This window comes from Stegostoma tigrinum, chromosome 29, assembly GCF_030684315.1.
Source record: "Stegostoma tigrinum isolate sSteTig4 chromosome 29, sSteTig4.hap1, whole genome shotgun sequence".
Lineage (NCBI taxonomy): Eukaryota > Metazoa > Chordata > Chondrichthyes > Orectolobiformes > Stegostomatidae > Stegostoma > Stegostoma tigrinum.
Genome location: NC_081382.1, coordinates 42301549 through 42323889, shown reverse-complemented (window position 1 = coordinate 42323889; position 22341 = coordinate 42301549). Strand labels below are relative to the sequence as shown.

At 47.3% G+C, this 22341-nt stretch overlaps 1 protein-coding gene across 2 annotated transcripts in view; it reads right to left on the bottom strand.

The window, feature by feature from the left end:
• Positions 1-22341, bottom strand: part of tbc1d13 (TBC1 domain family, member 13) — an 82636-nt gene that overhangs the window by 23022 nt on the left and 37273 nt on the right. The window contains exons 1-6 of one of the 2 annotated variants that reach the window (XM_059638299.1): positions 14520-15226; positions 14020-14093; positions 9393-9433; positions 6681-6742; positions 5530-5629; positions 2705-2787 (exon numbers count right to left, since the gene is read on the bottom strand). In XM_059638299.1, the coding sequence (XP_059494282.1) occupies positions 2705-2787; positions 5530-5629; positions 6681-6742; positions 9393-9433; positions 14020-14093; positions 14520-14590 (431 nt within the window). In that variant the 5' untranslated portion in view covers positions 14591-15226. Of the gene's footprint in view, positions 1-2704; positions 2788-5529; positions 5630-6680; positions 6743-9392; positions 9434-14019; positions 14094-14519; positions 15227-22341 lie in introns of those variants that run through there. The other variant, XM_048558658.2, reaches the window with a different exon arrangement.

The following is a 22341-nucleotide window of genomic DNA, read 5'->3' as shown; positions in this document are numbered from 1 at the left end:
AAGTTAGGGTTGCAGGCAAGTGCAGAGCTAACTGTACACACATTGGCACATATAGACAAGAGGGCAGCTCGGCGTGATAGAAATTTTCAATTTTACTCCACTATTTACTTTCACCACCCTCCCCTCCCTACAAGCAAAACACAAGATACATCAGAATATGTGGGTTATATGGAATTGTCACTATCATTTCAACAACCACCAGCTATTTCAGGAATTTCAGCTCTTGGATTGAACTTCTTGTTTTAAATATCAAATGGCAAGCAAATTAAATTTTCCAAACACTGTCCCCTTGCATTGAGAAGAATATGCTTTTAGTTATCCAAAACTAGAGAGGCGGCAATCGGGTGAAGTACTGCTGGCTCTGGGTCTCATCTTGGTGGTATGAATGGGAATTAGTGATGTAATGGTACTGTCAATGGACTAACAATTGAGAACACAGGCTAATGTTCTGGGGATATGGGTTCGAATCCCACCACGGTGAATGGTGAGATCTGAATTCAATAAAAACCCAGGCTAACAGTGACCATGTTACCACTGTCAATAACTTTTGGTTAACAAATTCAGAGATGGAAATCTGCCACCCCTACTCTGTCTGACCTACATCCAACTCCAGGCCCAATACAACTTCCATCTAGGCAACTGGGAATAGGCAATAAATGCTGGTCTAGTCAGGTGATGCCCAGATCCCATGAATGAAAAACAGGGCAAGTAGTTACAGGTGATGAACTACGAACACATAAGAAATGCACATACCGGACATGACAGGAAAAAATTCTAGACTACTTGGAAAGTACAGAGGAATGGGACTGCACAGCTGAAGTACTGAGTCCAATTATGTCTTTCTGCTTTGTACAATTCTGTAACTCAAGATACTACAACCCGTCCTTTGGCACGTTACCAACGCCTGCGATGGCTCAAGATTCATATCCATCACTTTGCTGGGTAAACCAGGAAATTCCAGCATTGATAATGTCGTCCACATCCAGACAATGAATAACTAAAACAAGGACAAATCTTGCAAACTAATGTCTCTTTTCCAGGCCCTTACTTGAAATGCTGCGTAAACCTGTGTTGGAGAAGTCAATGCCTACATCTCAACAGCTATTAAAAAAAACTTATAATGTTCGGAGGATCCAAGGATATTGGAAGATAAGACTGAGGCCGATATTGCGATGAATAGGGAGAGATCTAAATATACACATGCACACAAAACTAAAATCTTTAAAATTCTGGATTTCAATCTAGTGGCACATGAGCGCTGGTTTATTTCTGTGAAGGGATTTAAATATGAATTAGGTTAGTCATTCCAAGCCATGACTTTTAAACCGTATGTTTTGGATAACAACTGAGTGCTAAGCCTCCTAGTGTGTTAATAGATGTTTGCTGACATCACAGGGTTTTCAACATATAAGTAAACCAAAAGCCATTAACTTTGACAGCATTTAGGATTAGGAAGGCTTTTTTTAAAAAAAATAAATTCAGTTCAAAAGCTTTTGGGTCAGATCAAAGGAGACCTGACAGGGGTCCGATGCAAGTGTAGTCTCTGCTGGAATAAAAGGTATTGCTCAGAGCAATTACGGAGGTAGGTCGCCTCCATGAAAGAGTGTAGTTTGTGAAAACTTCCAGGCCAGGCGTGTTTTGTTTGAAACTTACAATGGCTATTCAAGATGAGAAAGTCTATGATCCAAGGTGTGTGTTCAAATTTCCAATAAAATTCAAAGAAAAGGTTTTGCAGTTCATAGGATAAGAACAAAAAGAAAACATTACATCAGGCAGGGACAGGGAACAAAAATTTCTTATTTTGATCAAGTGAAAGGTGCTGGGAGCAGCCGAGATATTATCTTGCCGTGTGTTTTAACATTTTTCAAATGACGTTATATTTAGATATATGGGTTTATTTTGTTTCTTTGTTTGTATAATCCACTTGTTTTATTGTTAAACTATATCTGCAGCCATTTTTGCCTATGTTTCAGTGAAAGGCCAACATGTCAATTCAAAAAAAATTCCAAATATGATGCATAAAGCCAAACTTTATCCAGGTTCTGAACTTTCCAGTAGCAACCTTCTTAGAATCATAGAATCTTTATAGTGTGGAAGCAGGTCATTTGGCTCATCAAGTCAACACCACCCCTCTGAAGATCCAGATCCACCCTAATCCAGCATTTCCTCAAGGATAATCCACACATGCCAGGTCACAATCCATCTAACCTGCATATCTTTGGACTGTTGGGAAAAGACAGAGCACCCGGAGGAAACCCACACAGACACAGGGAGAATGTGCAAACTCAACGCAGACACCCAAGGCTGGAATCGGGCCCGGATCCACGGTGTTGTGACGCAGCAGTGCTAACCACGGAGCCACCACAACATCAGATGCAACCATAATACATTTTTTACTAGTAAGGGTCAGAAGGATTAAGCAGCAGAGAATCACACAAAGTTGAGGCACAGATCAGCCAGGATATAAACAACTGACGGAACAGCCTCGAGAGACCGAACAGACTCCATCCTCATCCTAAATTCCAGTCCAATTGCTAAATGAGGGAGCTTGCTATACCCAAATGGACTGCCAGGTTACACTGACAATAACAAAAACATTGAAGTGACTTAATGGCTGCGAAGGTGCTTTGGAGGAAGTCCCCTGTACACAAAAGGTGCTACGTAATAATTTAACAATTTGCTTTTGTCATTTCTTTCTGCTTACCGAACATCTTTGTCCACTTGCAGGAGAATCTCGTTGTCCTTGAAGTACGTGTTCCATCGACTGTCCGGGTTTGGATTCAAGGGCTATTAAGGGCAAAGAAGAGGTTAGATGGCAAAGTAATTTCAAAGTGAGAAAGATACAAGGCAGCACGGTGGCTCAGTGGTTAGCACTGCAGCCTCTCAGCGCCAGGGACCCAGGTTCGATTCCAGCCTCGGGTGACTATCTGTGTGGAGTTTGCACATTCTCCCCGTGTCTGTGTGGGTTTCCTCTGGGTGCTCCGGTTTCCTCCCACAGTCCAAAGATGTGCAGGCTAGGTGGATCGGCCATGCTAAATTGCCCATAGTGTTCAGGGGTGTGTGGGTTAGAGGGGGATGGGTCTGGGTGGGATGCTCCAACGGTCAGATTTGTTGGGCTGAAGGGCCTGTTTCCACACTGTAGGGATTCTAAGAAGGGTAAATTTGCCAGAATTAAATCACCCATTCTCATATAAGCAATTCCCACCACTCAATCTAGCCGGATCAATTAATTTTAAAACTGAAACTGATGGCTGCATGAAATTACAGATCAGCTATGATGTCCCTGACTAAAGTTAAGACTTGAAAAGTTAAATGGACTCCTCCTGTCCACCCAAAGAAACAACAACAGCATACATTTGCCAGGCACCTTGGACATTTTATAATGTTTAAAGTGCTTCACCTGAGCAACTTCAAACAATGTGACAGGCACCTAAGGAAATGCTGTATTAGAACAGGTGCCTAAAAGGGTTTGGTCAGAAGGAACTGCTCTGAAAATTTGTGATTTCAAATAAACCTGTTGGGACTATAATCTGGTGTCATGTGACTTCTGACTTTTAAGAAGTAGGAAAGGCTGATGCCATGGGGACTTGGATTCAATCCACCACAGGAACAGGTGAAATTTAAATACGATTAATTAATAAATCTGGAAGCGAAAGCCAATCTCAGTTTTATTGTCGCCACTGCTACCATTGATGGTCATAAAATCTCACCCATTTCACTAATGTCTGTTAGGGAATCAAATCTGGCAACCTCACACACCCTCCAGACACAGCAATGGGGCTGATACACATGCCCTCTGAAATGGCCAAGCAAGCCACTCACTCAATTAAAGGCCAATTACAGACGGGCAACAAATAACGGATTTACCAGCAACGTGTGTCGAAAAGAATTTTAAAAAAAAAATATATAAAAACACAAACAGCCACAAGCCACTAATATTTTCAACGCACAGAACTCAGACGCTGCTAAACGTTATGGTGCAACAAGGCTGTGCAAGCCTTTCAAAATAAGGATATGACCTCAGTTACTGAGTTATTGTTGGACTGAACTCCAGTGGTGGTCAGAGCGCATGGTGCGGACGGGTGAACAGGACGCGGGATGGAGCTTGGTCAGAGAGCATGGTGCGGACAGGTGAACAGGACGTGGGATGGAGCTTGGATGTGGACAGGTTTTTAAAAATTAGGATTATTGCACAATAAAAGACATCTTTTAGTGACATATTATTCTCATTTACTACTTTCTGCTTCCTTTCTTACATTGGATCACTTGCCCTTCATCTATCACGGATTTTCATTATTTTCCTCCACCTTGTGTCCTGAAAAATCCTTTTTCCCTGGTTGTGTATGTTAAATATCCTATATTTTTCAGTCGTCTTCTTTTTTAAGAAAGACGTTTGTGGAATGTGGGCAATGGCTTGGAGCAGCATTTACTGATGTCTAATTCTCCAGAGTGAAGTTGAGAGTCAACCACATTGCTGTGGGTCTGGAGTCACGTGTAGGCCAGACCAGGTACGGACAGCAGCTTCTTTCCCTAAAGGATATTTGTGAACCAGATAGATTTTTACAACAATCCACAATAGTTTCATGATACCATTAAACTGTTAATTCCAGATTTTATTGAGCTCCAAGCAAAGGTCTCGCAAGCTAGGGTGCAGAGCTGATTTTGTGCTTGAGAGGCTTGGACTGGAACAATTCAGCATGGCTAGATCGGCTGGGTTCGTTTTCCTTAGAGCAGAGAAGGTGCTGGGGTCGGGGGGGGGGTGGGGGTGGTGATGCTGATTGAAGTGTTTCAAGTTTGAGGAGCACAGATAAGGCAATCGGGAGAAACTTTTCTCTTTAGGAGAGAGAGAGAGCAATAACCAGGGCGCACAGGATTAGGTCAAGGACAGGAGATGTAGAGGGGTTTAAAAAAAGAATGCTTTTAACCGGATGGAGGTGGGTATCTGAAACACACTATCTGAAAGTGTGTTACAGCAGAAATCATGACAATATTTAAATAAACATACAAGGCTATGAGCCAAGTGCTGGAGAATGGGATTAGAATAGATAAATGCTTGATGACAGGCATGGACATGATGGGCTGAAGGGCCTCTTTCTCTTGTTGTAAAAACACTTACAACGTGGAACCTTAACATTCTGGCTCCTATCACAGATGCTGCTGAGTCCATCCCTAAGCCAGCTGTTTTATTGTCAATTTCCAGAATGCTGCTTTTGATTTAACCGCAGTGAAACCCAGTTTAAAAAGGCTGATTTATCACACAAATGTCATCCAATGTATTAAGTCACCACTGCTGATGGGATCACACTTTGAGCAACACACATAGTGCCAGTCACAGGGTGAGTAGCAGAGTGTGGAAAGGAAGGAATGGGGAGGAAAAATTTATGAAATGTGGGGTGGACGCACAACAGAAATTTTGAAACAATCCTAGCAATCCATCTGAAACTAACAACAGGCTCAGTACTTGGAGCCAATACATTTAAAGCTTATCGCTGTTGAAATTGCTTGACAGAAAGGAGGACGGAAACTCACGTGATCTTCCAGCGTGACATCCTCTCTGATAAAGCCCAGATTTGCTTTGGCGATCCCAGGCTGAATGATCATCTCCTTTAAGAACTGTGCATATATCTCCCTGCAATTGAATAAACCACTCGAGGTCAGGTTAAGTCCAGGCAGGTTCAGATCCTAGCAGCTCCGACAGAACACACTGCCTACAGACTCCTGACGCCAAAATACACACCCAATGGCCACTCTGCCTCCCATCCTGTCTCATTCTGCAGAGAAGGTAATAAAGAAAATTGCAACATATGTTAGAGCTTGCACTCTACTATTATGTTCTACCCACCACACCTTCAGCACGGAATTACGTCTCACAAACCAGTCTGTTTAATAAATCTTGCTCAATTAGTCAAAAGGCTCATTGCAAATATCTCAGAATTGGCGGACAAATGCTGAGATTAAAGTTTTACTAGATAACAAATAATTAGGAAACATTATTTTAAATTCTTATAGCGCATCAGTACTACAAGCAGACTCCTCAAAAACTAATCCTTTTCATTGTGAGACAGTGTTAGTCTTACAGGGGACTGTGTATACTAGCATACTATTACTGATATACATTGGAAATAAAGTGAAAATCTCTAATAATGTTTGGGGGCTGATGTAGTGCAGTGGTAGCGTCCCTATCACTGAGCCAGAAGGTCTGGGTTCAAGTCCCACCGATTCCAGAAGTGTGTCGTAGCTCAACAACAAGGGTAACCAGACTCGAAACATTAACTTTTTTTTAAACTTCACATTTACTGCCAGACCTGCTGAACTTCTCCAGCTGCTTTGTTTCTGTTCCTGATTCACAGCATCAGCAGTTCTTTCGGTTTTTATTTAGTGTCATAGCTCACCCAAACGCAAGGTTTTAAAAAAAACAAATCCTTGTGTGGAGACAGCACCTTTGGGTTGTGTATTGTGGAAAGTCTAACAGTGTTTGGGTCGGGGACAATGAAGTGAGTGCAGAGTTCCGTGTGGTTTCGGACGGGGGTTCAAGGCTCCTTCAACTCTTCATCCCCCTCGAACGACAGAATGAAAAGTTCAGCCTTGAGACTTAATCTCTCCCTGCGTCCCCATCACCAAACCAAATAGTTGGTCCTGGTGGAGTCACCCACAGACGCCAACAGAAAATGGTTTCTTACCTCTGCTTCTTCAGGAAGGAGCTCCACTGGGCCTGCTCGGTGGGAAGGTAATTGAGGAGGATCTGAGGAAAGACAAGAAACTGTGGGTTTTATAAGAAGTTAAACAGAGCAAAACAATGACTCGTTACTGTCTAATGCACCGATAACGAGCCATTAGGCTTAACCAACCCACTGAGGCATTTACATACCACGCCAACCATTTCCCAATCCTCTTCATCTCATCCTTTTGTCCACATTTATGTTGCACACCCTTCAATACATTTACAGTAGCAAGTTCCACATTCTCACCATTGCCTGGGTAAAGATTTTTCCAGTTGGATTGATTGCCAACCAGCTAACACCGATGATCCAGTGTTGATTTTTCTCAAAAAATGGAAATATCTATTTTAACCCTATCAATTCCCTTCATAACTTTAAAGACACTATCACACTGGCCCTCAGCTTTCTCTTTTCTAGAAGTGTAAATGGATGGTGTTCAGTTTTACTTAATAGCTGTAAATCCTAAATTCTGGTATTCTCGTAATTTATATTGTTGATCATCCAACCCAATGGCCTGTTTATTTGGACCCACCCCTCCAATATTCTTTGAACCCTTTAGTCTCAAGCGCTACATCCAACTTCTTCTTGAAATCATACAACGTTTTGACCTGAATTGCCTTCCGTGTCCAGAGGCTCACCACTCTGTGGGTGAGGAAATTTCTCAATCTGTCCTAAATGACTTACCTCATATCCTTACACTGCGGCCCCTGGTCTGGACTCTCCCCCGGACCCCTGCCCCATTGGGAAGATTCTTCCTGCACCTACCCTGTCCAGTCCTGTTAGAATTTTCTAGGTTCATAGAGTCATATAGCATGGAAACAGACTCTTTGATCCAGCCAATTCACACCAATCATAATCTCAAACTGAACTAGTCCCACCTGCCTGTGCTTGGCCCATATCCCTCCAAACATTTCCTATTCATGTACTTACCTAAATGTCTTTTAAATGTTGTAACGTTACCCCCAACAACCACTTCCACTGGCCGTTCATTCCACACACAGAACCACTCTGTCAAAAACCTGTCCCTATGTCCTTTCTAATCTTTCTCCTCTCATCTTAAAGATATGCCCTCTGGTTTTGAACTCCCCCACCCTTCTTCCCTGTGGTTATCAGACTTTCTAGCAGACCTCTTTAATGCTAATTTTGCTCTGCGCCCTCTCAGCACCTGTAACATTGTATCCTGCATTCTGTTCTGTTACCCTCATACACTTGTACAGTACGAGCTACTTTCTATGACATAACCCCTCATTTCTTCTGAACTCCAGTGAATATAGTCCTAACCAATTCAACTTCTCATGTCAGCCCTGCCATCCCAGGAATCCGTCTGGTAAACCTTTGCTGCGCTTGATCTATTGAAGAACATTTTTTTTGGATAAGATATCCACAATACTCCAGGTATGGTCTCACCAATACCCTGTATAATTGCAGCCAAATGTCTCTGCTCCTGCACTCAAGTGCTCTCACTATGAAGGCCAACACAGCACTTGCCGTCTTTAACATCTGCATGCCTATCCGGTGTACAAGGATGCTCAGGTCTCATTGCGTATCTCTCTCTATTTAGAGCCAGATAATAATCTACCTCCTGTTTTACTACTAATTTATCCATGTCAAATTGCATCTGCCCACTTTCTCAGCTTGTCCAAATCACACTGAAGTGTCTCTGCATCTTCCTCACAGCTCACCCTCCAGCCCAGTTTTGTAATATCTCCAAATTTGCAGATGATGCATTTAAATTCCTCTGCGGGGAGGGGTGGGGATAGGCAGGAGAGGAGGAACTGAGAGAGGGAAGTTGTTTGTTAGTCTGGGAACACAGAGCAAGTCAGAGCTCCACAGCGGACACTTCTCCCTCACAGCTCATGGCCTCCAGATTTCCGCTCATGGTTCGACTTCCGGACCCTCAACCAAGACCCAGTCTTAACCTATAAAAGATCTAACATCACTTCTTCATTTTGGTACACTGTCTCTACGCGAATGAGAAGGATCATAGCTGCCTTCTTAATCTTAACAACTTCTACAGACACCATGTGACTTTTTCTCAAGGCCTAGATGCCTATTCCCACACAAAGGCCTCTGGGCAATTATGGATGGACAATAAATGTTGGTCTAGCCAACAATGGCCTCATCCCATGAATGAATAATAAAACAAATTAAAAGATACTATGCATTTTAGAAAGGGGTTGTATAAAATGTTACTGAGACAGTCACCTGGTTTCACATCAAACGTCTGACCCAGGTAAACTGGCGAGATGCTATACAGCCGCTACAGCTCAGAACACTGCCAAACAAGTCCAATTTCCATGAAACAGATTACACACAGTTGCACTCCCACTGACACATCTCTTCTGCATACTCAAGAGCTCAATAACAGTATTACAGCAGGAAACTCAGTTTAGTGTCAGGCTGCCAACCCTCCGCAAATGCCCTGAAGCCTCCAGGGTTTAAAGGATTAATCTCTCGGAAACTGCTGTAAGCAATATCCGGGACAGAAGTCATGACGGCACTGAAAGGAAAATGTGTTTTATTTATTTAATTTGAATCCTCCAGTCTACACAGTTACAAAAACATCAAGAATTCAAAAGAATTTGATTTATTGGATGTCAGATCACGTGATGAACCTCCAGGGCTATGCCCAGACAGAGCTGGTAACCGAAACTGTCTCAAAGGAAAACGCACCTTCCAACAAAGCGAACGCAGCCCCCCTTCAGATGGGATCCCTGTGGGTAGAAACGAGGATAGGATCAGATAAATGCAAAACACTGAAGTGAGAGCGAGAGAAAAAGAGCAAGAGACTGAGCAAGCACATGCAAAAGACAAAAACAGAGTTAATGTAGTATCAGAGATAATGGGAACTGCAAATGCTGGAGAATTCCAAGATAATAAAATGTGAGGCTGGATGAACACAGCAGGCCAAGCAGCATCTCAGGAGCACAAAAGCTGACGTTTCAGGCCTGGACCCTTCATCAGAGAGGGGGATGGGGAGAGGGAACTGGAATAAATAGGGAGAGAGGGGGAGGCGGACCGAAGATGGAGAGAAAAGAAGATAGGTGGAGAGAGTATAGGTGGGGAGGTAGGGAGGGGATAGGTCAGTCCAGGGAAGACGGACAGGTCAAGGAGGTGGGATGAGGTTAGTAGGTAGATGGGGGTGCGGCTTGGGGTGGGAGGAAGGGATGGGTGAGAGGAAGAACAGGTTAGGGAGGCAGAGACAGGTTGGACTGGTTTTGGGATGCAGTGCCTCCTGCAGTGCCACAATGATGCCACCCGAAGGTTGCAGGAACAGCAACTCATATTCCGCTTGGGAATCCTGCAGCCCAATGGCATCAATGTGGACTTCACCAGCTTCAAAATCTCCCCTTCCCCCAACGCATCCCAAAACCAGCCCAGTTCGTCCCCTCCCCCCACTGCACCACACAACCAGCCCAGCTCTTCCCCCCCCCCCCCCCCACTGCATCACAAAACCAGTCCAGCCTGTCTCTGCCTCCCTAACCTGTTCTTCCTCTCACCCATCCCTTCCTCCCACCCCAAGTCGCACCTCCATCTCCTACCTACTAACCTCATCCCACCTCCTTGACCTGTCCGTCTTCCCTGGACTGACCTATCCCCTCCCTACCTCCCCACCTACACACTCTCCACCTATCTTCTTTACTCTCCATCTTCGGTCCGCCTCCCCCTCTCTCCCTGTTTATTCCAGTTCCCTCCCCCCATCCCCCTCTCTGATGAAGGGTCTAGGCCCGAAATGTCAGCTTTTGTGCTCCTGAGATGCTGCTGGGCCTGCTGTGTTCATCCAGCCTCACATTTTATTATCTTATAACAGAGTTAATGTTGTGGGTCTGACATGACATTTTGCAGCACACTTCTTCAAAGATCAAGATCCCAAGCAGTAAATTTGTCAACCACAAAAATAACTGCTACATTTATTCCATGATCACACTGTGACATTTTCCTTAATAGGCCAACCTTATGAATCACCTGTATATACCAGTCTGTCAGCGATCGTGTCTTCCTTAGACACTGATCCATGACTTCCACATTCCAGAAATTACACACCTCCCGTGTGACAGTTCTCAGACAGAAAGATAATGCCGTCAATCTTGAGTAGGGATCAAATTGCAACACGGAATGCAAAACAAAACACAACACGAAAAATTATACAAGTAGGAGATAAAATATTCCTGATAATATTCCAATTTCTTCTGGGAAGTGTCAGATCCATTGTGGACTTGATCGACTGTTTTACAGACAGGATTTTTCAATAAAAGTTGTGTTTTTTTGTTGCTAATAAATTATAGGGAGGTCATATATGAACGTATCACTAAGGAGGGATAGGTCATTTAGCCTCTCAAGCTAAGGTCACGGCTGATCTCACTGCAACTTCAAATCCACATTCCTGCCTACCCCTAACAAACCTTTCCATCCCTCATTTGACTAGAATCTCTCTACCCTGCCTTAAGAGGAGGCGTGGTGAGGCAATGCATTCGCACAGCTAATGAATCTAGAATGCACTGCAAAATATGGTAGAGGTGTCCAATTGAAACATTCAAAAGGGAGTTAGATTGTTGAGGTTGGTGGGCTCGCCGAGCCGGTTTGTTGTCCCGCAGACGTTTCGGTACTGCACTGGGTGGCAACCTCAGTGCAGCCTCTGACGAAGCGTCTGTGTGTTTTCCCGCCTGGTTTTTAAACTCTGGGCTCCATTGCGATGGATGGCCTCACTTCCAGGTTTCCTCCTTAGAGGAATGTATACGGGGTCGAGTTCAATGTGTTTATTAATAGCCTGCTTCGTGGAGTACCATGCTTCCAGGAATTCTCATGCTTGTCTCTGCCTAGCCTGTCCCAAGATCTTGGTGTTATCCCAGTCAAAGTCCTGGTTCTCCTTGTCCATGTGGATTGAGATGAGTGAGTATTGGTCGTGTCACTCATCTCAATCCACACGGACAACGAGAACCACAACTTAGACTGGAACAACACCAAGATCCTGAGACAGGCTACGCAGAGAAAAGCACGAGAATTCCTGGAAGCATGGTACTCCACGAAGCAGGCTGTTAATAAACACATTGACCTCGACACCGTATACATTCCACTGCGGAGGAAACCTGGAAGTGAGGCAATCCATCGCAACGGACCCCAGAGTTTAAAAATCAGGCGGGAAAACACACCGACGCTTCATCAGAGGCTACACAGAGGATGCCATCCAGCGCAGTACCGAAATGTCTGCGGGACAACAAACCGGCTCGGCGAGCCCACCAACCTCAACACCCACAACCCGGGCTACAGATCTACTAGAACACCTCAGCGAGTTAGATTGTTATTTAAAACATAACCGGGAGAAAATGGGAGAATGGAACCAGGTGAAATGCTCACACAGGAAGCTGGTGAGTTAATAGTGGGCAATACTGAAATGGCAGAGATGCTAAATCAATACTTTGAGGCAGTTTTTACAGTGGAGGACAATAGTACCATTCCTGTTGGAATGGGCAAGTCAGAGGCGATAGGAAGGGTATAACCTGGAACAAACATCATCAACAGGGGAAAAGTACTCAAACTATTAGGATTGAGAACAGACAAGTCCCCGAGGCCTGACGACCTACATCCTGGGGGATTAAAGGAAGTGGTGTCAGAGAGAGTGGATCCATTGGTTACAATATAATTCCCTGAATGCAGGAAAGGTTCCAATGGATTGGAAAAATGCTACTGTATTGCCCTAACTCAAAAAGGCAGGGTGGCAATATGTCAGAAATTACAGGCCAGTTAGCTTAATATCTATTGTTGGCAAAGTGAGAGAATCGATTAACAAGGAGGCAATATTAGGACATTTGGAAAGTCAAAACACCATCTATCAGAGTCAGCATGGTTTTATGAAAGGCAAATCATGTTTGACTAATCTCCTTCAAAGATGTAACAAGTAAAGTAGATAATGGGGATCCTGTAGATGTAATATATCGGGACTTCCAGAAGGCATTTAATAATATGCTGCACCACAGGTTAATTCACAAAGTTGGGTCGCATGGGAATTAGGGGCAATGTATTAGTTTGAATAGCTGACTGGCTGATGGACAGAAGACAAAGTTGAGATAAATGAGTTTTTTTTCAGGGTGGCACGAAGTAACATATGGGATGGCACATGGTTCAGTCGTTGGACCCCAGTTATTTACAATCTACATTAATGACTTGGATACAGGGGAAAAAAGGCTCTGTAGCCAAATTTGGGGATGACAAAAATAGGTGGGACAATAAATAGCAACGAGAAAATAAGAACCTTACAAATGGATATAGATAGGTTAGGAGAGTGGGCCAAAATGTGGCAGATGGAGTTTAACATGGACAAATGAGAGATCACGCATTTTGGTCAGAAAATTGGGAACATGACCTATTATCTAAACAGTGGGGGACTTCAGGGTGCTCCAGTGCATAGGGATCTGTGCCTCCTTGTTCATGAGCCACAGAAAACTAGCATGCAGGTACAGATGATAAAGAAAGCGAATGGAACGTTGGCTTTTATAGCCAATAGAACAGAATATAAAAGGTAAGGAAGTATTATTGGAACTATACAAGGCATTGGAGAGTGTGCACCTGGAGTATTGTGCACAGTTTCAGTACCCTTATTTGAGGAAAGATGTAATGGCAATGGAGGCAGTTCACTGGATGGATCCCAGAGATGGGAGGTTTGTTGTATGAGGAGTGGTTGAACAAGTTAGGCATGTACTCTTGAATTTAGAAGAATGAGTGGAGATCAAATTGAGATGTTCAGGATGTAAAATGTATGGATAAAATACATGTAGAGCAGACACTCCCTCTTCTAGGAACAGCATGAGAGGGTCACAGTCATTAGGGGTAGCAAATTTAATAAAAGTGAAGAGAAACTATTTCTCCCAAAGGGTTGTGAATTTGTGGAATTTGCCGGGACAGTGAGTAAATTTAAGGATTTTTAATTGGTAACAGATTGAAGGGTAGTGGGAAGAAGGCAGGAAAATGGGAGGGGAGCATATCAGCCATGACTGAATGGCGGAGCAGACCCGATTGCCTAATTCTGTCCCTATTTCTTATGAACTTATTACGGTGCAGACATTATGCACTGAATGGCCTCCTGCTACACTATCATAGTCATTGAAATCTTTCAGGACTCAATGTTACTCAATACCTCACTGCACCAGAAATGTCAGGAGATGAAAATAATTCCCTTTGAAAATGCATACCAATTCAAGAGTTGGTTTCAAATCTTCAGCAAGAACATGCTACACATTTTTTTGTGGAACTTGCTACCCACTCTACAGAAACTGATACTGAACTAAGGGAACGTTCTCCTTACCATTGAAGCAAAGTTCCTGCAGCTTGGTGAGGCTGATCTTTGGTTCAGTCAGAGCAACTCTGAACTCTGCAATCCTGTAACAAAAGACAACATTCTATAAGAAAGTTATTTTTCAACACACACAATATTAGCTGTCTGCACTGTGATTCACATGGAGTTTAAGATCAAAACCATTTGGCTGATTAAAAAAACTTGCTCAATGGACAGAGACAATGCTTATCAAAACCGCGCATTGGAGGAGGGAGCTCAACATTTGAAACAGCTTTTTGTTTTCTTTATTCATTCACAGGATGAGGACGTCTCTGGACAGGCAGCATTTGTTGCCCATCCCTAATTGCAAAGAGGGCAGTTAAGAGTCAACCACACTGCTGTGGGTGTGGAGTCACATGTAGACCAGACCAGGTTAAGGATGGCAGTTTCTTTCGCTGGATGACAGTAGCGAAACAGATGGGGTTTACCAACAATCAACAACGGATTCATGGTCATTATTAGATTCTTACTTCCAGATATTTATTGAATTCAAGTTCCATGATCTCCTGTGGTGGGATTTGAACCCAAGTCCCCAGAACATGATCTGGGTCTCTGGATTAACACCATCAGGCCGTCACCTTGCCGTGTTGCTCAACCCTTGGCGGTATCCCTCCAACTTGCAAACGTTCCTGGCAAGAATTTCCGAGTCCAACTAGCTCCCGAATTCTCCTTCACCCCCACAGTCCAAGCACTCTCTGCTACACCCACCAACACTGGCCCCCATTCGCTCATCTTTGTGTCTCTATCACTCTCCCGGTGAGCCCCAAAAACTCCCCTGCTGTCTGTCCATTTCACCTTCATTGTCTGTGTCTGTCGGTCGGTCTCTATCTCTCATTCCGTCTGTCTGCCTGTCTCTCTCTCTCTCTCTCTCTGCCCACCCCACTCTCATTCCGTTTGTCTGTCTGTCTCTCTCTCTGCCCACACCTCTCTCATTCCGTTTGTCTGTCTGTCTGTCTCTCTCTCTCTGCCCACCCCTCTCTCATTCCGTTTGTCTGTCTGTCTGTCTCTCTCTCTCTCTCTCTCTCTGCCCAGCCCTCTCTCAATCCGTCTGTCTGTCTGTCTCTCTCTCTGCCCACCCCACTCTCATTCCGTCTGTCTGTCTGTCTGTCTGTCTCTCTCTCTCTCTCTGGCCACCCCTCTCTCATTCCGTTTGTCTGTCAGTCTGTCTCTCTCTCTCCCCACCCCTCTCTCATTCTCTCTCTCTCTGCCCACCCCTCTCTCATTCTCTCTCTCTCTGCCCACCCCTCTCTCATTCGCTGTCTGTCTCTCTCTCTCTGTCCACCCCTCTCTCATTCTGTCTGTCTGTCTCTCTCTCTCTGCCCACCCCTCTCTCATTCGCTGTCAGTCTGTCTGTCTCTCTCTCTCTGCCCACCCCTCTCTCATTCTCTGTCTGTCTCTCTCTCTCTGCCCACCCCTCTCTCATTCTCTGTCAGTCTGTCTGTCTCTCTCTCTCTGCCCACCCCTCTATCATTCTCTGTCTGTCTCTCTCTCTCTCTGCCCACCCCTCTCTCATTCTCTCTCTCTGTCTCTCTCTGCCCACCCCTCTCTCATTCTCTCTCTCTGTCTCTCTCTGCCCAACCCTCTCTCATTCTCTGTTTATCTCTCTCTGCCCACCCCTCTCTCATTCTCTGTCTCTCTGTCACACTCTGCCCACCTCTCTCTCATTCTCTGTCTCTCTGCCCACCCCTCTCCCATTCGCTGTCTGTCTCTCTCTCTCTGCCCACCCCCCTCTCATTCTCTATCTCTCTCTCTCTGCCCACCCCCTCTCATTCTGTCTCTCTCTCTCTCTCTCTGCCCACCCCTCTCTCATTCTCTGTCTGTCTCTCTCACTGCCCACCCCTCTCTCAATCTCTGTCTGTCTCTCTCTCTCTCTGCCCACCCCTCTCTCATTCTCTATCTCTCTCTCTCTCTGCCCACCAATCTCTCATTCTCTTTCTCTCTCTGTCTCTCTCTGCCCACCCCTCTCTCATTCTCTCTCTGCCCACCCCTCTCTCATTCTCTCTCTCTCTCTCTCTGCCCACCCCTCTCTCATTCTCTCTCTCTCTCTCTCTGCCCACCCCTCTCTCATTCTCTATCTCTCTCTCTCTCTCTCTCTCTGCCCACCCCTCTCTCATTCTCTATCTCTCTCTCTCTCTCTCTCTCTGCCCACCCCTCTCTCATGCTCTATCTCTCTCTCTCTCTCTCTCTCTGCCCACCCCTCTCTCATGCTCTATCTCTCTCTCTCTCTCTCTCTCTGCCCACCCCTCTCTCATGCTCTATCTCTCTCTCTCTCTCTCTCTCTCTGCCCACCCCTCTCTCATGCTCTATCTCTCTCTCTCTCTCTCTCTCTGCCCACCCCTCTCTCATGCTCTATCTCTCTCTCTCTCTCTCTCTCTGCCCACCCCTCTCTCATGCTCTATCTCTCTCTCTCTCTCTCTCTCTGCCCACCCCTCTCTCATGCTCTATCTCTCTCTCTGCCCACCCCTCTCTCATGCTCTATCTCTCTCTCTCTCTGCCCACCCCTCTCTCATTCTCTGTCTCTCTCTGCCCACCCCTCTCTCATTCTCTGTCTCTCTCTGCCCACCCCTCTCTCATTCTCTCTCTCTCTCTCTCTCTGCCCACCCCTCTCTCATTCTCTATCTCTCTCTCTCTCTCTCTCTCTGCCCACCCCTCTCTCATGCTCTATCTCTCTCTCTCTCTGCCCACCCCTCTCTCATTCTCTATCTCTCTCTCTCTGCCCACCCCTCTCTCATTCTCTATCTCTCTCTCTCTGCCCACCCCTCTCTCATTCTCTATCTCTCTCTCTCTGCCCACCCCTCTCTCATGCTCTATCTCTCTCTCTCTGCCCACCCCTCTCTCATGCTCTATCTCTCTCTCTCTGCCCACCCCTCTCTCATGCTCTATCTCTCTCTCTCTGCCCACCCCTTTCTCATTCTCTATCTCTCTCTCTCTGCCCACCCCTCTCTCATTCTCTATCTCTCTCTCTCTCTCTCTGCCCACCCCTCTCTCATTCTCTTTCTCTCTCTCTCTGTCTGCCCACCCCTCTCTCATTCTCTCTCTGCCCACCCCTCTCTCATTCTCTCTCTGTCTCTCTCTGCCCACCCCTCTCTCATTCTCTCTCTCTCTCTGCCCACCCCTCTCTCATTCTCTATCTCTCTCTCTCTGTCTCTCACTGCCCACCCCTCTCTCAATCTCTGTCTGTCTCTCTCTCTCTCTGCCCACCCCTCTCTCATTCTCTTTCTCTCTCTCTCTCTGCCGACCCCTCTCTCATTCTCTCTCTGCCCACCCCTCTCTCATTCTCTCTCTGTCTCTCTCTGCCCACCCCTCTCTCATTCTCTCTCTCTCTCTCTCTCTCTCTGCCCACCCCTCTCTCATTCTCTGTCTCTCTCTCTCTCTGCCCACCAATCTCTCATTCTCTTTCTCTCTCTGTCTCTCTGTCTCTCTCTGCCCACCCCTCTCTCATTCTCTCTCTGCCCACCCCTCTCTCATTCTCTCTCTGTCTCTCTCTGCCCACCCCTCTCATTCTCTCTCTCTCTCTCTGCCCACCCCTCTCTCTCTCTCTCTCTCTGCCCACCCCTCTCTCATGCTCTATCTCTCTCTCTCTCTGCCCACCCCTCTCTCATTCTCTATCTCTCTCTCTCTGCCCACCCCTCTCTCATTCTCTATCTCTCTCTCTCTGCCCACCCCTCTCTCATGCTCTATCTCTCTCTCTCTGCCCACCCCTCTCTCATTCTCTATCTCTCTCTCTCTGCCCACCCCTCTCTCATTCTCTATCTCTCTCTCTCTGCCCACCCCTCTCTCATTCTCTATCTCTCTCTCTCTGCCCACCCCTCTCTCATGCTCTATCTCTCTCTCTCTGCCCACCCCTCTCTCATGCTCTATCTCTCTCTATCTGCCCACCCCTCTCTCATGCTCTATCTCTCTCTCTCTGCCCACCCCTTTCTCATTCTCTATCTCTCTCTCTCTGCCCACCCCTCTCTCATTCTCTATCTCTCTCTCTCTCTCTCTCACTGCCCACCCCTCTGTCAATCTCTGTCTGTCTCTCTCTCTCTCTGCCCACCCCTCTCTCATTCTCTATCTCTCTCTCTCTCTGCCCACCAATCTCTCATTCTCTTTCTCTCTCTGTCTCTCTCTGCCCACCAATCTCTCATTCTCTTTCTCTCTCTGTCTCTCTCTGCCCACCCCTCCCTCATTCTCTCTCTGCCCACCCCTCTCTCATTCTCTCTGTCTCTCTCTGCCCACCCCTCTCTCATTCTCTCTCTGTCTCTCTCTGCCCACCCCTCTCTCATTCTCTCTCTCTCTCTCTCTGCCCACCCCTCTCTCATTCTCTCTCTCTCTCTGCCCACCCCTCTCTCATTCTCTATCTCTCTCTCTCTCTCTCTCTCTGCCCACCCCTCTCTCATTCTCTGTCTCTCTCTGCCCACCAATCTCTCATTCTCTTTCTCTCTCTGTCTCTCTCTGCCCACCCCTCCCTCATTCTCTCTCTGCCCACCCCTCCCTCATTCTCTCTCTGCCCACCCCTCTCTCATTCTCTCTGTCTCTCTCTGCCCACCCCTCTCTCATTCTCTCTCTGTCTCTCTCTGCCCACCCCTCTCTCATTCTCTCTCTCTCTCTCTCTGCCCACCCCTCTCTCATTCTCTATCTCTCTCTCTCTCTCTCTCTCTGCCCACCCCTCTCTCATTCTCTATCTCTCTCTCTCTCTGCCCACCCCTCTCTCATGCTCTATCTCTCTCTCTCTCTGCCCACCCCTCTCTCATGCTCTATCTCTCTCTCTCTCTGCCCACCCCTCTCTCATGCTCTATCTCTCTCTCTCTCTGCCCACCCCTCTCTCATGCTCTATCTCTCTCTCTCTCTGCCCACCCCTCTCTCATGCTCTATCTCTCTCTCTCTCTGCCCACCCCTCTCTCATGCTCTATCTCTCTCTCTCTCTGCCCACCCCTCTCTCATGCTCTATCTCTCTCTCTCTCTGCCCACCCCTCTCTCATGCTCTATCTCTCTCTCTCTCTGCCCACCCCTCTCTCATGCTCTATCTCTCTCTCTCTCTGCCCACCCCTCTCTCATGCTCTATCTCTCTCTCTCTCTGCCCACCCCTCTCTCATGCTCTATCTCTCTCTCTCTCTGCCCACCCCTCTCTCACGCTCTATCTCTCTCTCTCTCTGCCCACCCCTCTCTCACGCTCTATCTCTCTCTCTCTCTGCCCACCCCTCTCTCACGCTCTATCTCTCTCTCTCTCTGCCCACCCCTCTCTCACGCTCTATCTCTCTCTCTCTCTGCCCACCCCTCTCTCACGCTCTATCTCTCTCTCTCTCTGCCCACCCCTCTCTCACGCTCTATCTCTCTCTCTCTCTGCCCACCCCTCTCTCACGCTCTATCTCTCTCTGCCCACCCCTCTCTCACGCTCTATCTCTCTCTCTCTCTGCCCACCCCTCTCTCACGCTCTATCTCTCTCTCTCTGCCCACCCCTCTCTCATTCTCTATCTCTCTCTCTCTGCCCACCCCTCTCTCATTCTCTATCTCTCTCTCTCTGCCCACCCCTCTCTCATTCTCTATCTCTCTCTCTCTGCCCACCCCTCTCTCATTCTCTATCTCTCTCTCTCTGCCCACCCCTCTCTCATTCTCTATCTCTCTCTCTCTGCCCACCCCTCTCTCATGCTCTATCTCTCTCTCTCTGCCCACCCCTCTCTCATGCTCTATCTCTCTCTCTCTGCCCACCCCTCTCTCATTCTCTATCTCTCTCTCTCTGCCCACCCCTCTCTCATTCTCTATCTCTCTCTCTCTGCCCACCCCTCTCTCATTCTCTATCTCTCTCTCTCTGCCCACCCCTCTCTCATGCTCTATCTCTCTCTCTCTGCCCACCCCTCTCTCATGCTCTATCTCTCTCTCTCTGCCCACCCCTCTCTCATGCTCTATCTCTCTCTCTCTGCCCACCCCTTTCTCATTCTCTATCTCTCTCTCTCTGCCCACCCCTCTCTCATTCTCTATCTCTCTCTCTCTCTCTCTCACTGCCCACCCCTCTCTCAATCTCTGTCTGTCTCTCTCTCTCTCTGCCCACCCCTCTCTCATTCTCTTTCTCTCTCTCTCTCTCTGCCCACCCCTCTCTCATTCTCTCTGCCCACCCCTCTCTCATTCTCTCTCTGTCTCTCTCTGCCCACCCCTCTCTCATTCTCTCTCTCTCTCTCTCTGCCCACCCCTCTCTCAATCTCTGTCTGTCTCTCTCTCTCTCTGCCCACCCCTCTCTCATTCTCTTTCTCTCTCTCTCTCTCTCTGCCCACCCCTCTCTCATTCTCTCTCTGCCCACCCCTCTCTCATTCTCTCTCTGTCTCTCTCTGCCCACCCCTCTCTCATTCTCTCTCTCTCTCTCTCTGCCCACCCCTCTCTCATTCTCTATCTCTCTCTCTCTCTCTCTCACTGCCCACCCCTCTCTCAATCTCTGTCTGTCTCTCTCTCTCTCTGCCCACCCCTCTCTCATTCTCTTTCTCTCTCTCTCTCTGCCGACCCCTCTCTCATTCTCTCTCTGCCCACCCCTCTCTCATTCTCTCTGTCTCTCTCTGCCCACCCCTCTCTCATTCTCTCTCTCTCTCTTTCTCTCTGCCCACCCCTCTCTCATTCTCTGTCTCTCTCTCTCTCTGCCCACCAATCTCTCATTCTCTTTCTCTCTCTGTCTCTCTGTCTCTCTCTGCCCACCCCTCTCTCATTCTCTCTCTGCCCACCCCTCTCTCATTCTCTCTCTGTCTCTCTCTGCCCACCCCTCTCATTCTCTCTCTCTCTCTCTCTCTGCCCACCCCTCTCTCTCTCTCTGCCCACCCCTCTCTCATTCTCTATCTCTCTCTCTCTGCCCACCCCTCTCTCATGCTCTATCTCTCTCTCTCTGCCCACCCCTCTCTCATTCTCTATCTCTCTCTCTCTGCCCACCCCTCTCTCATTCTCTATCTCTCTCTCTCTGCCCACCCCTCTCTCATGCTCTATCTCTCTCTCTCTGCCCACCCCTCTCTCATGCTCTATCTCTCTCTCTCTGCCCACCCCTCTCTCATGCTCTATCTCTCTCTCTCTGCCCACCCCTCTCTCATGCTCTATCTCTCTCTCTCTGCCCACCCCTCTCTCATGCTCTATCTCTCTCTCTCTGCCCACCCCTCTCTCATGCTCTATCTCTCTCTCTCTGCCCACCCCTTTCTCATTCTCTATCTCTCTCTCTCTGCCCACCCCTCTCTCATTCTCTATCTCTCTCTCTCTCTCTCTCACTGCCCACCCCTCTCTCAATCTCTGTCTGTCTCTCTCTCTCTCTGCCCACCCCTCTCTCATTCTCTTTCTCTCTCTCTCTCTCTGCCCACCCCTCTCTCATTCTCTTTCTCACTCTCTCTCTCTGCCCACCCCTCTCTCATTCTCTATCTCTCTCTCTCTGCCCACCCCTCTCTCATGCTCTATCTCTCTCTCTCTGCCCACCCCTCTCTCATTCTCTATCTCTCTCTCTCTGCCCACCCCTCTCTCATTCTCTGTCTCTCTCTCTCTCTCTGCCCACCCCTCTCTCATTCTGTCTGTCTCTCTCTCTCTGCCCACCCCTCTCTCATTCTCTGTCTGTCTCTCTCTCTCTGCCCACCCCTCTCTCATTCTCTGTCTGTCTCTCTCTCTCCCCACCCCTCTCTCATTCTCTGTCTGTCTCTCTCTCTCCCCACCCCTCTCTCATTCTCTGTCTGTCTCTCTCTCTCCCCACCCCTCTCTCATTCTCTATCTCTCTCTCTCACTCTCTGCCCACCCCTCTCTCATTCTCTATCTCTCTCTCTCACTCTCTGCCCACCCCTCTCTCATTCTCTGTCTGTCTCTCTCTCTCTGCCCACCCCTCTCTCATGCTCTATCTCTCTCTCTCTGCCCACCCCTCTCTCATGCTCTATCTCTCTCTCTCTGCCCACCCCTCTCTCATTCTCTGTCTGTCTCTCTCTCTCTGCCCACCCCTCTCTCATGCTCTATCTCTCTCTCTCTGCCCACCCCTCTCTCATGCTCTATCTCTCTCTCTCTGCCCACCCCTCTCTCATTCTCTATCTCTCTCTCTCTGCCCACCCCTCTCTCATTCTCTATCTCTCTCTCTCTGCCCACACCTCTCTCATTCTCTATCTCTCTCTCTCTGCCCACACCTCTCTCATTCTCTATCTCTCTCTCTCTGCCCACCCCTCTCTCATTCTCTATCTCTCTCTCTCTGCCCACCCCTCTCTCATTCTCTATCTCTCTCTCTCTGCCCACCCCTCTCTCATTCTCTCTCTCTCTCTCACTGCCCACCCCTCTCTCAATCTCTGTCTGTCTCTCTGTCTCTCTGCCCACCCC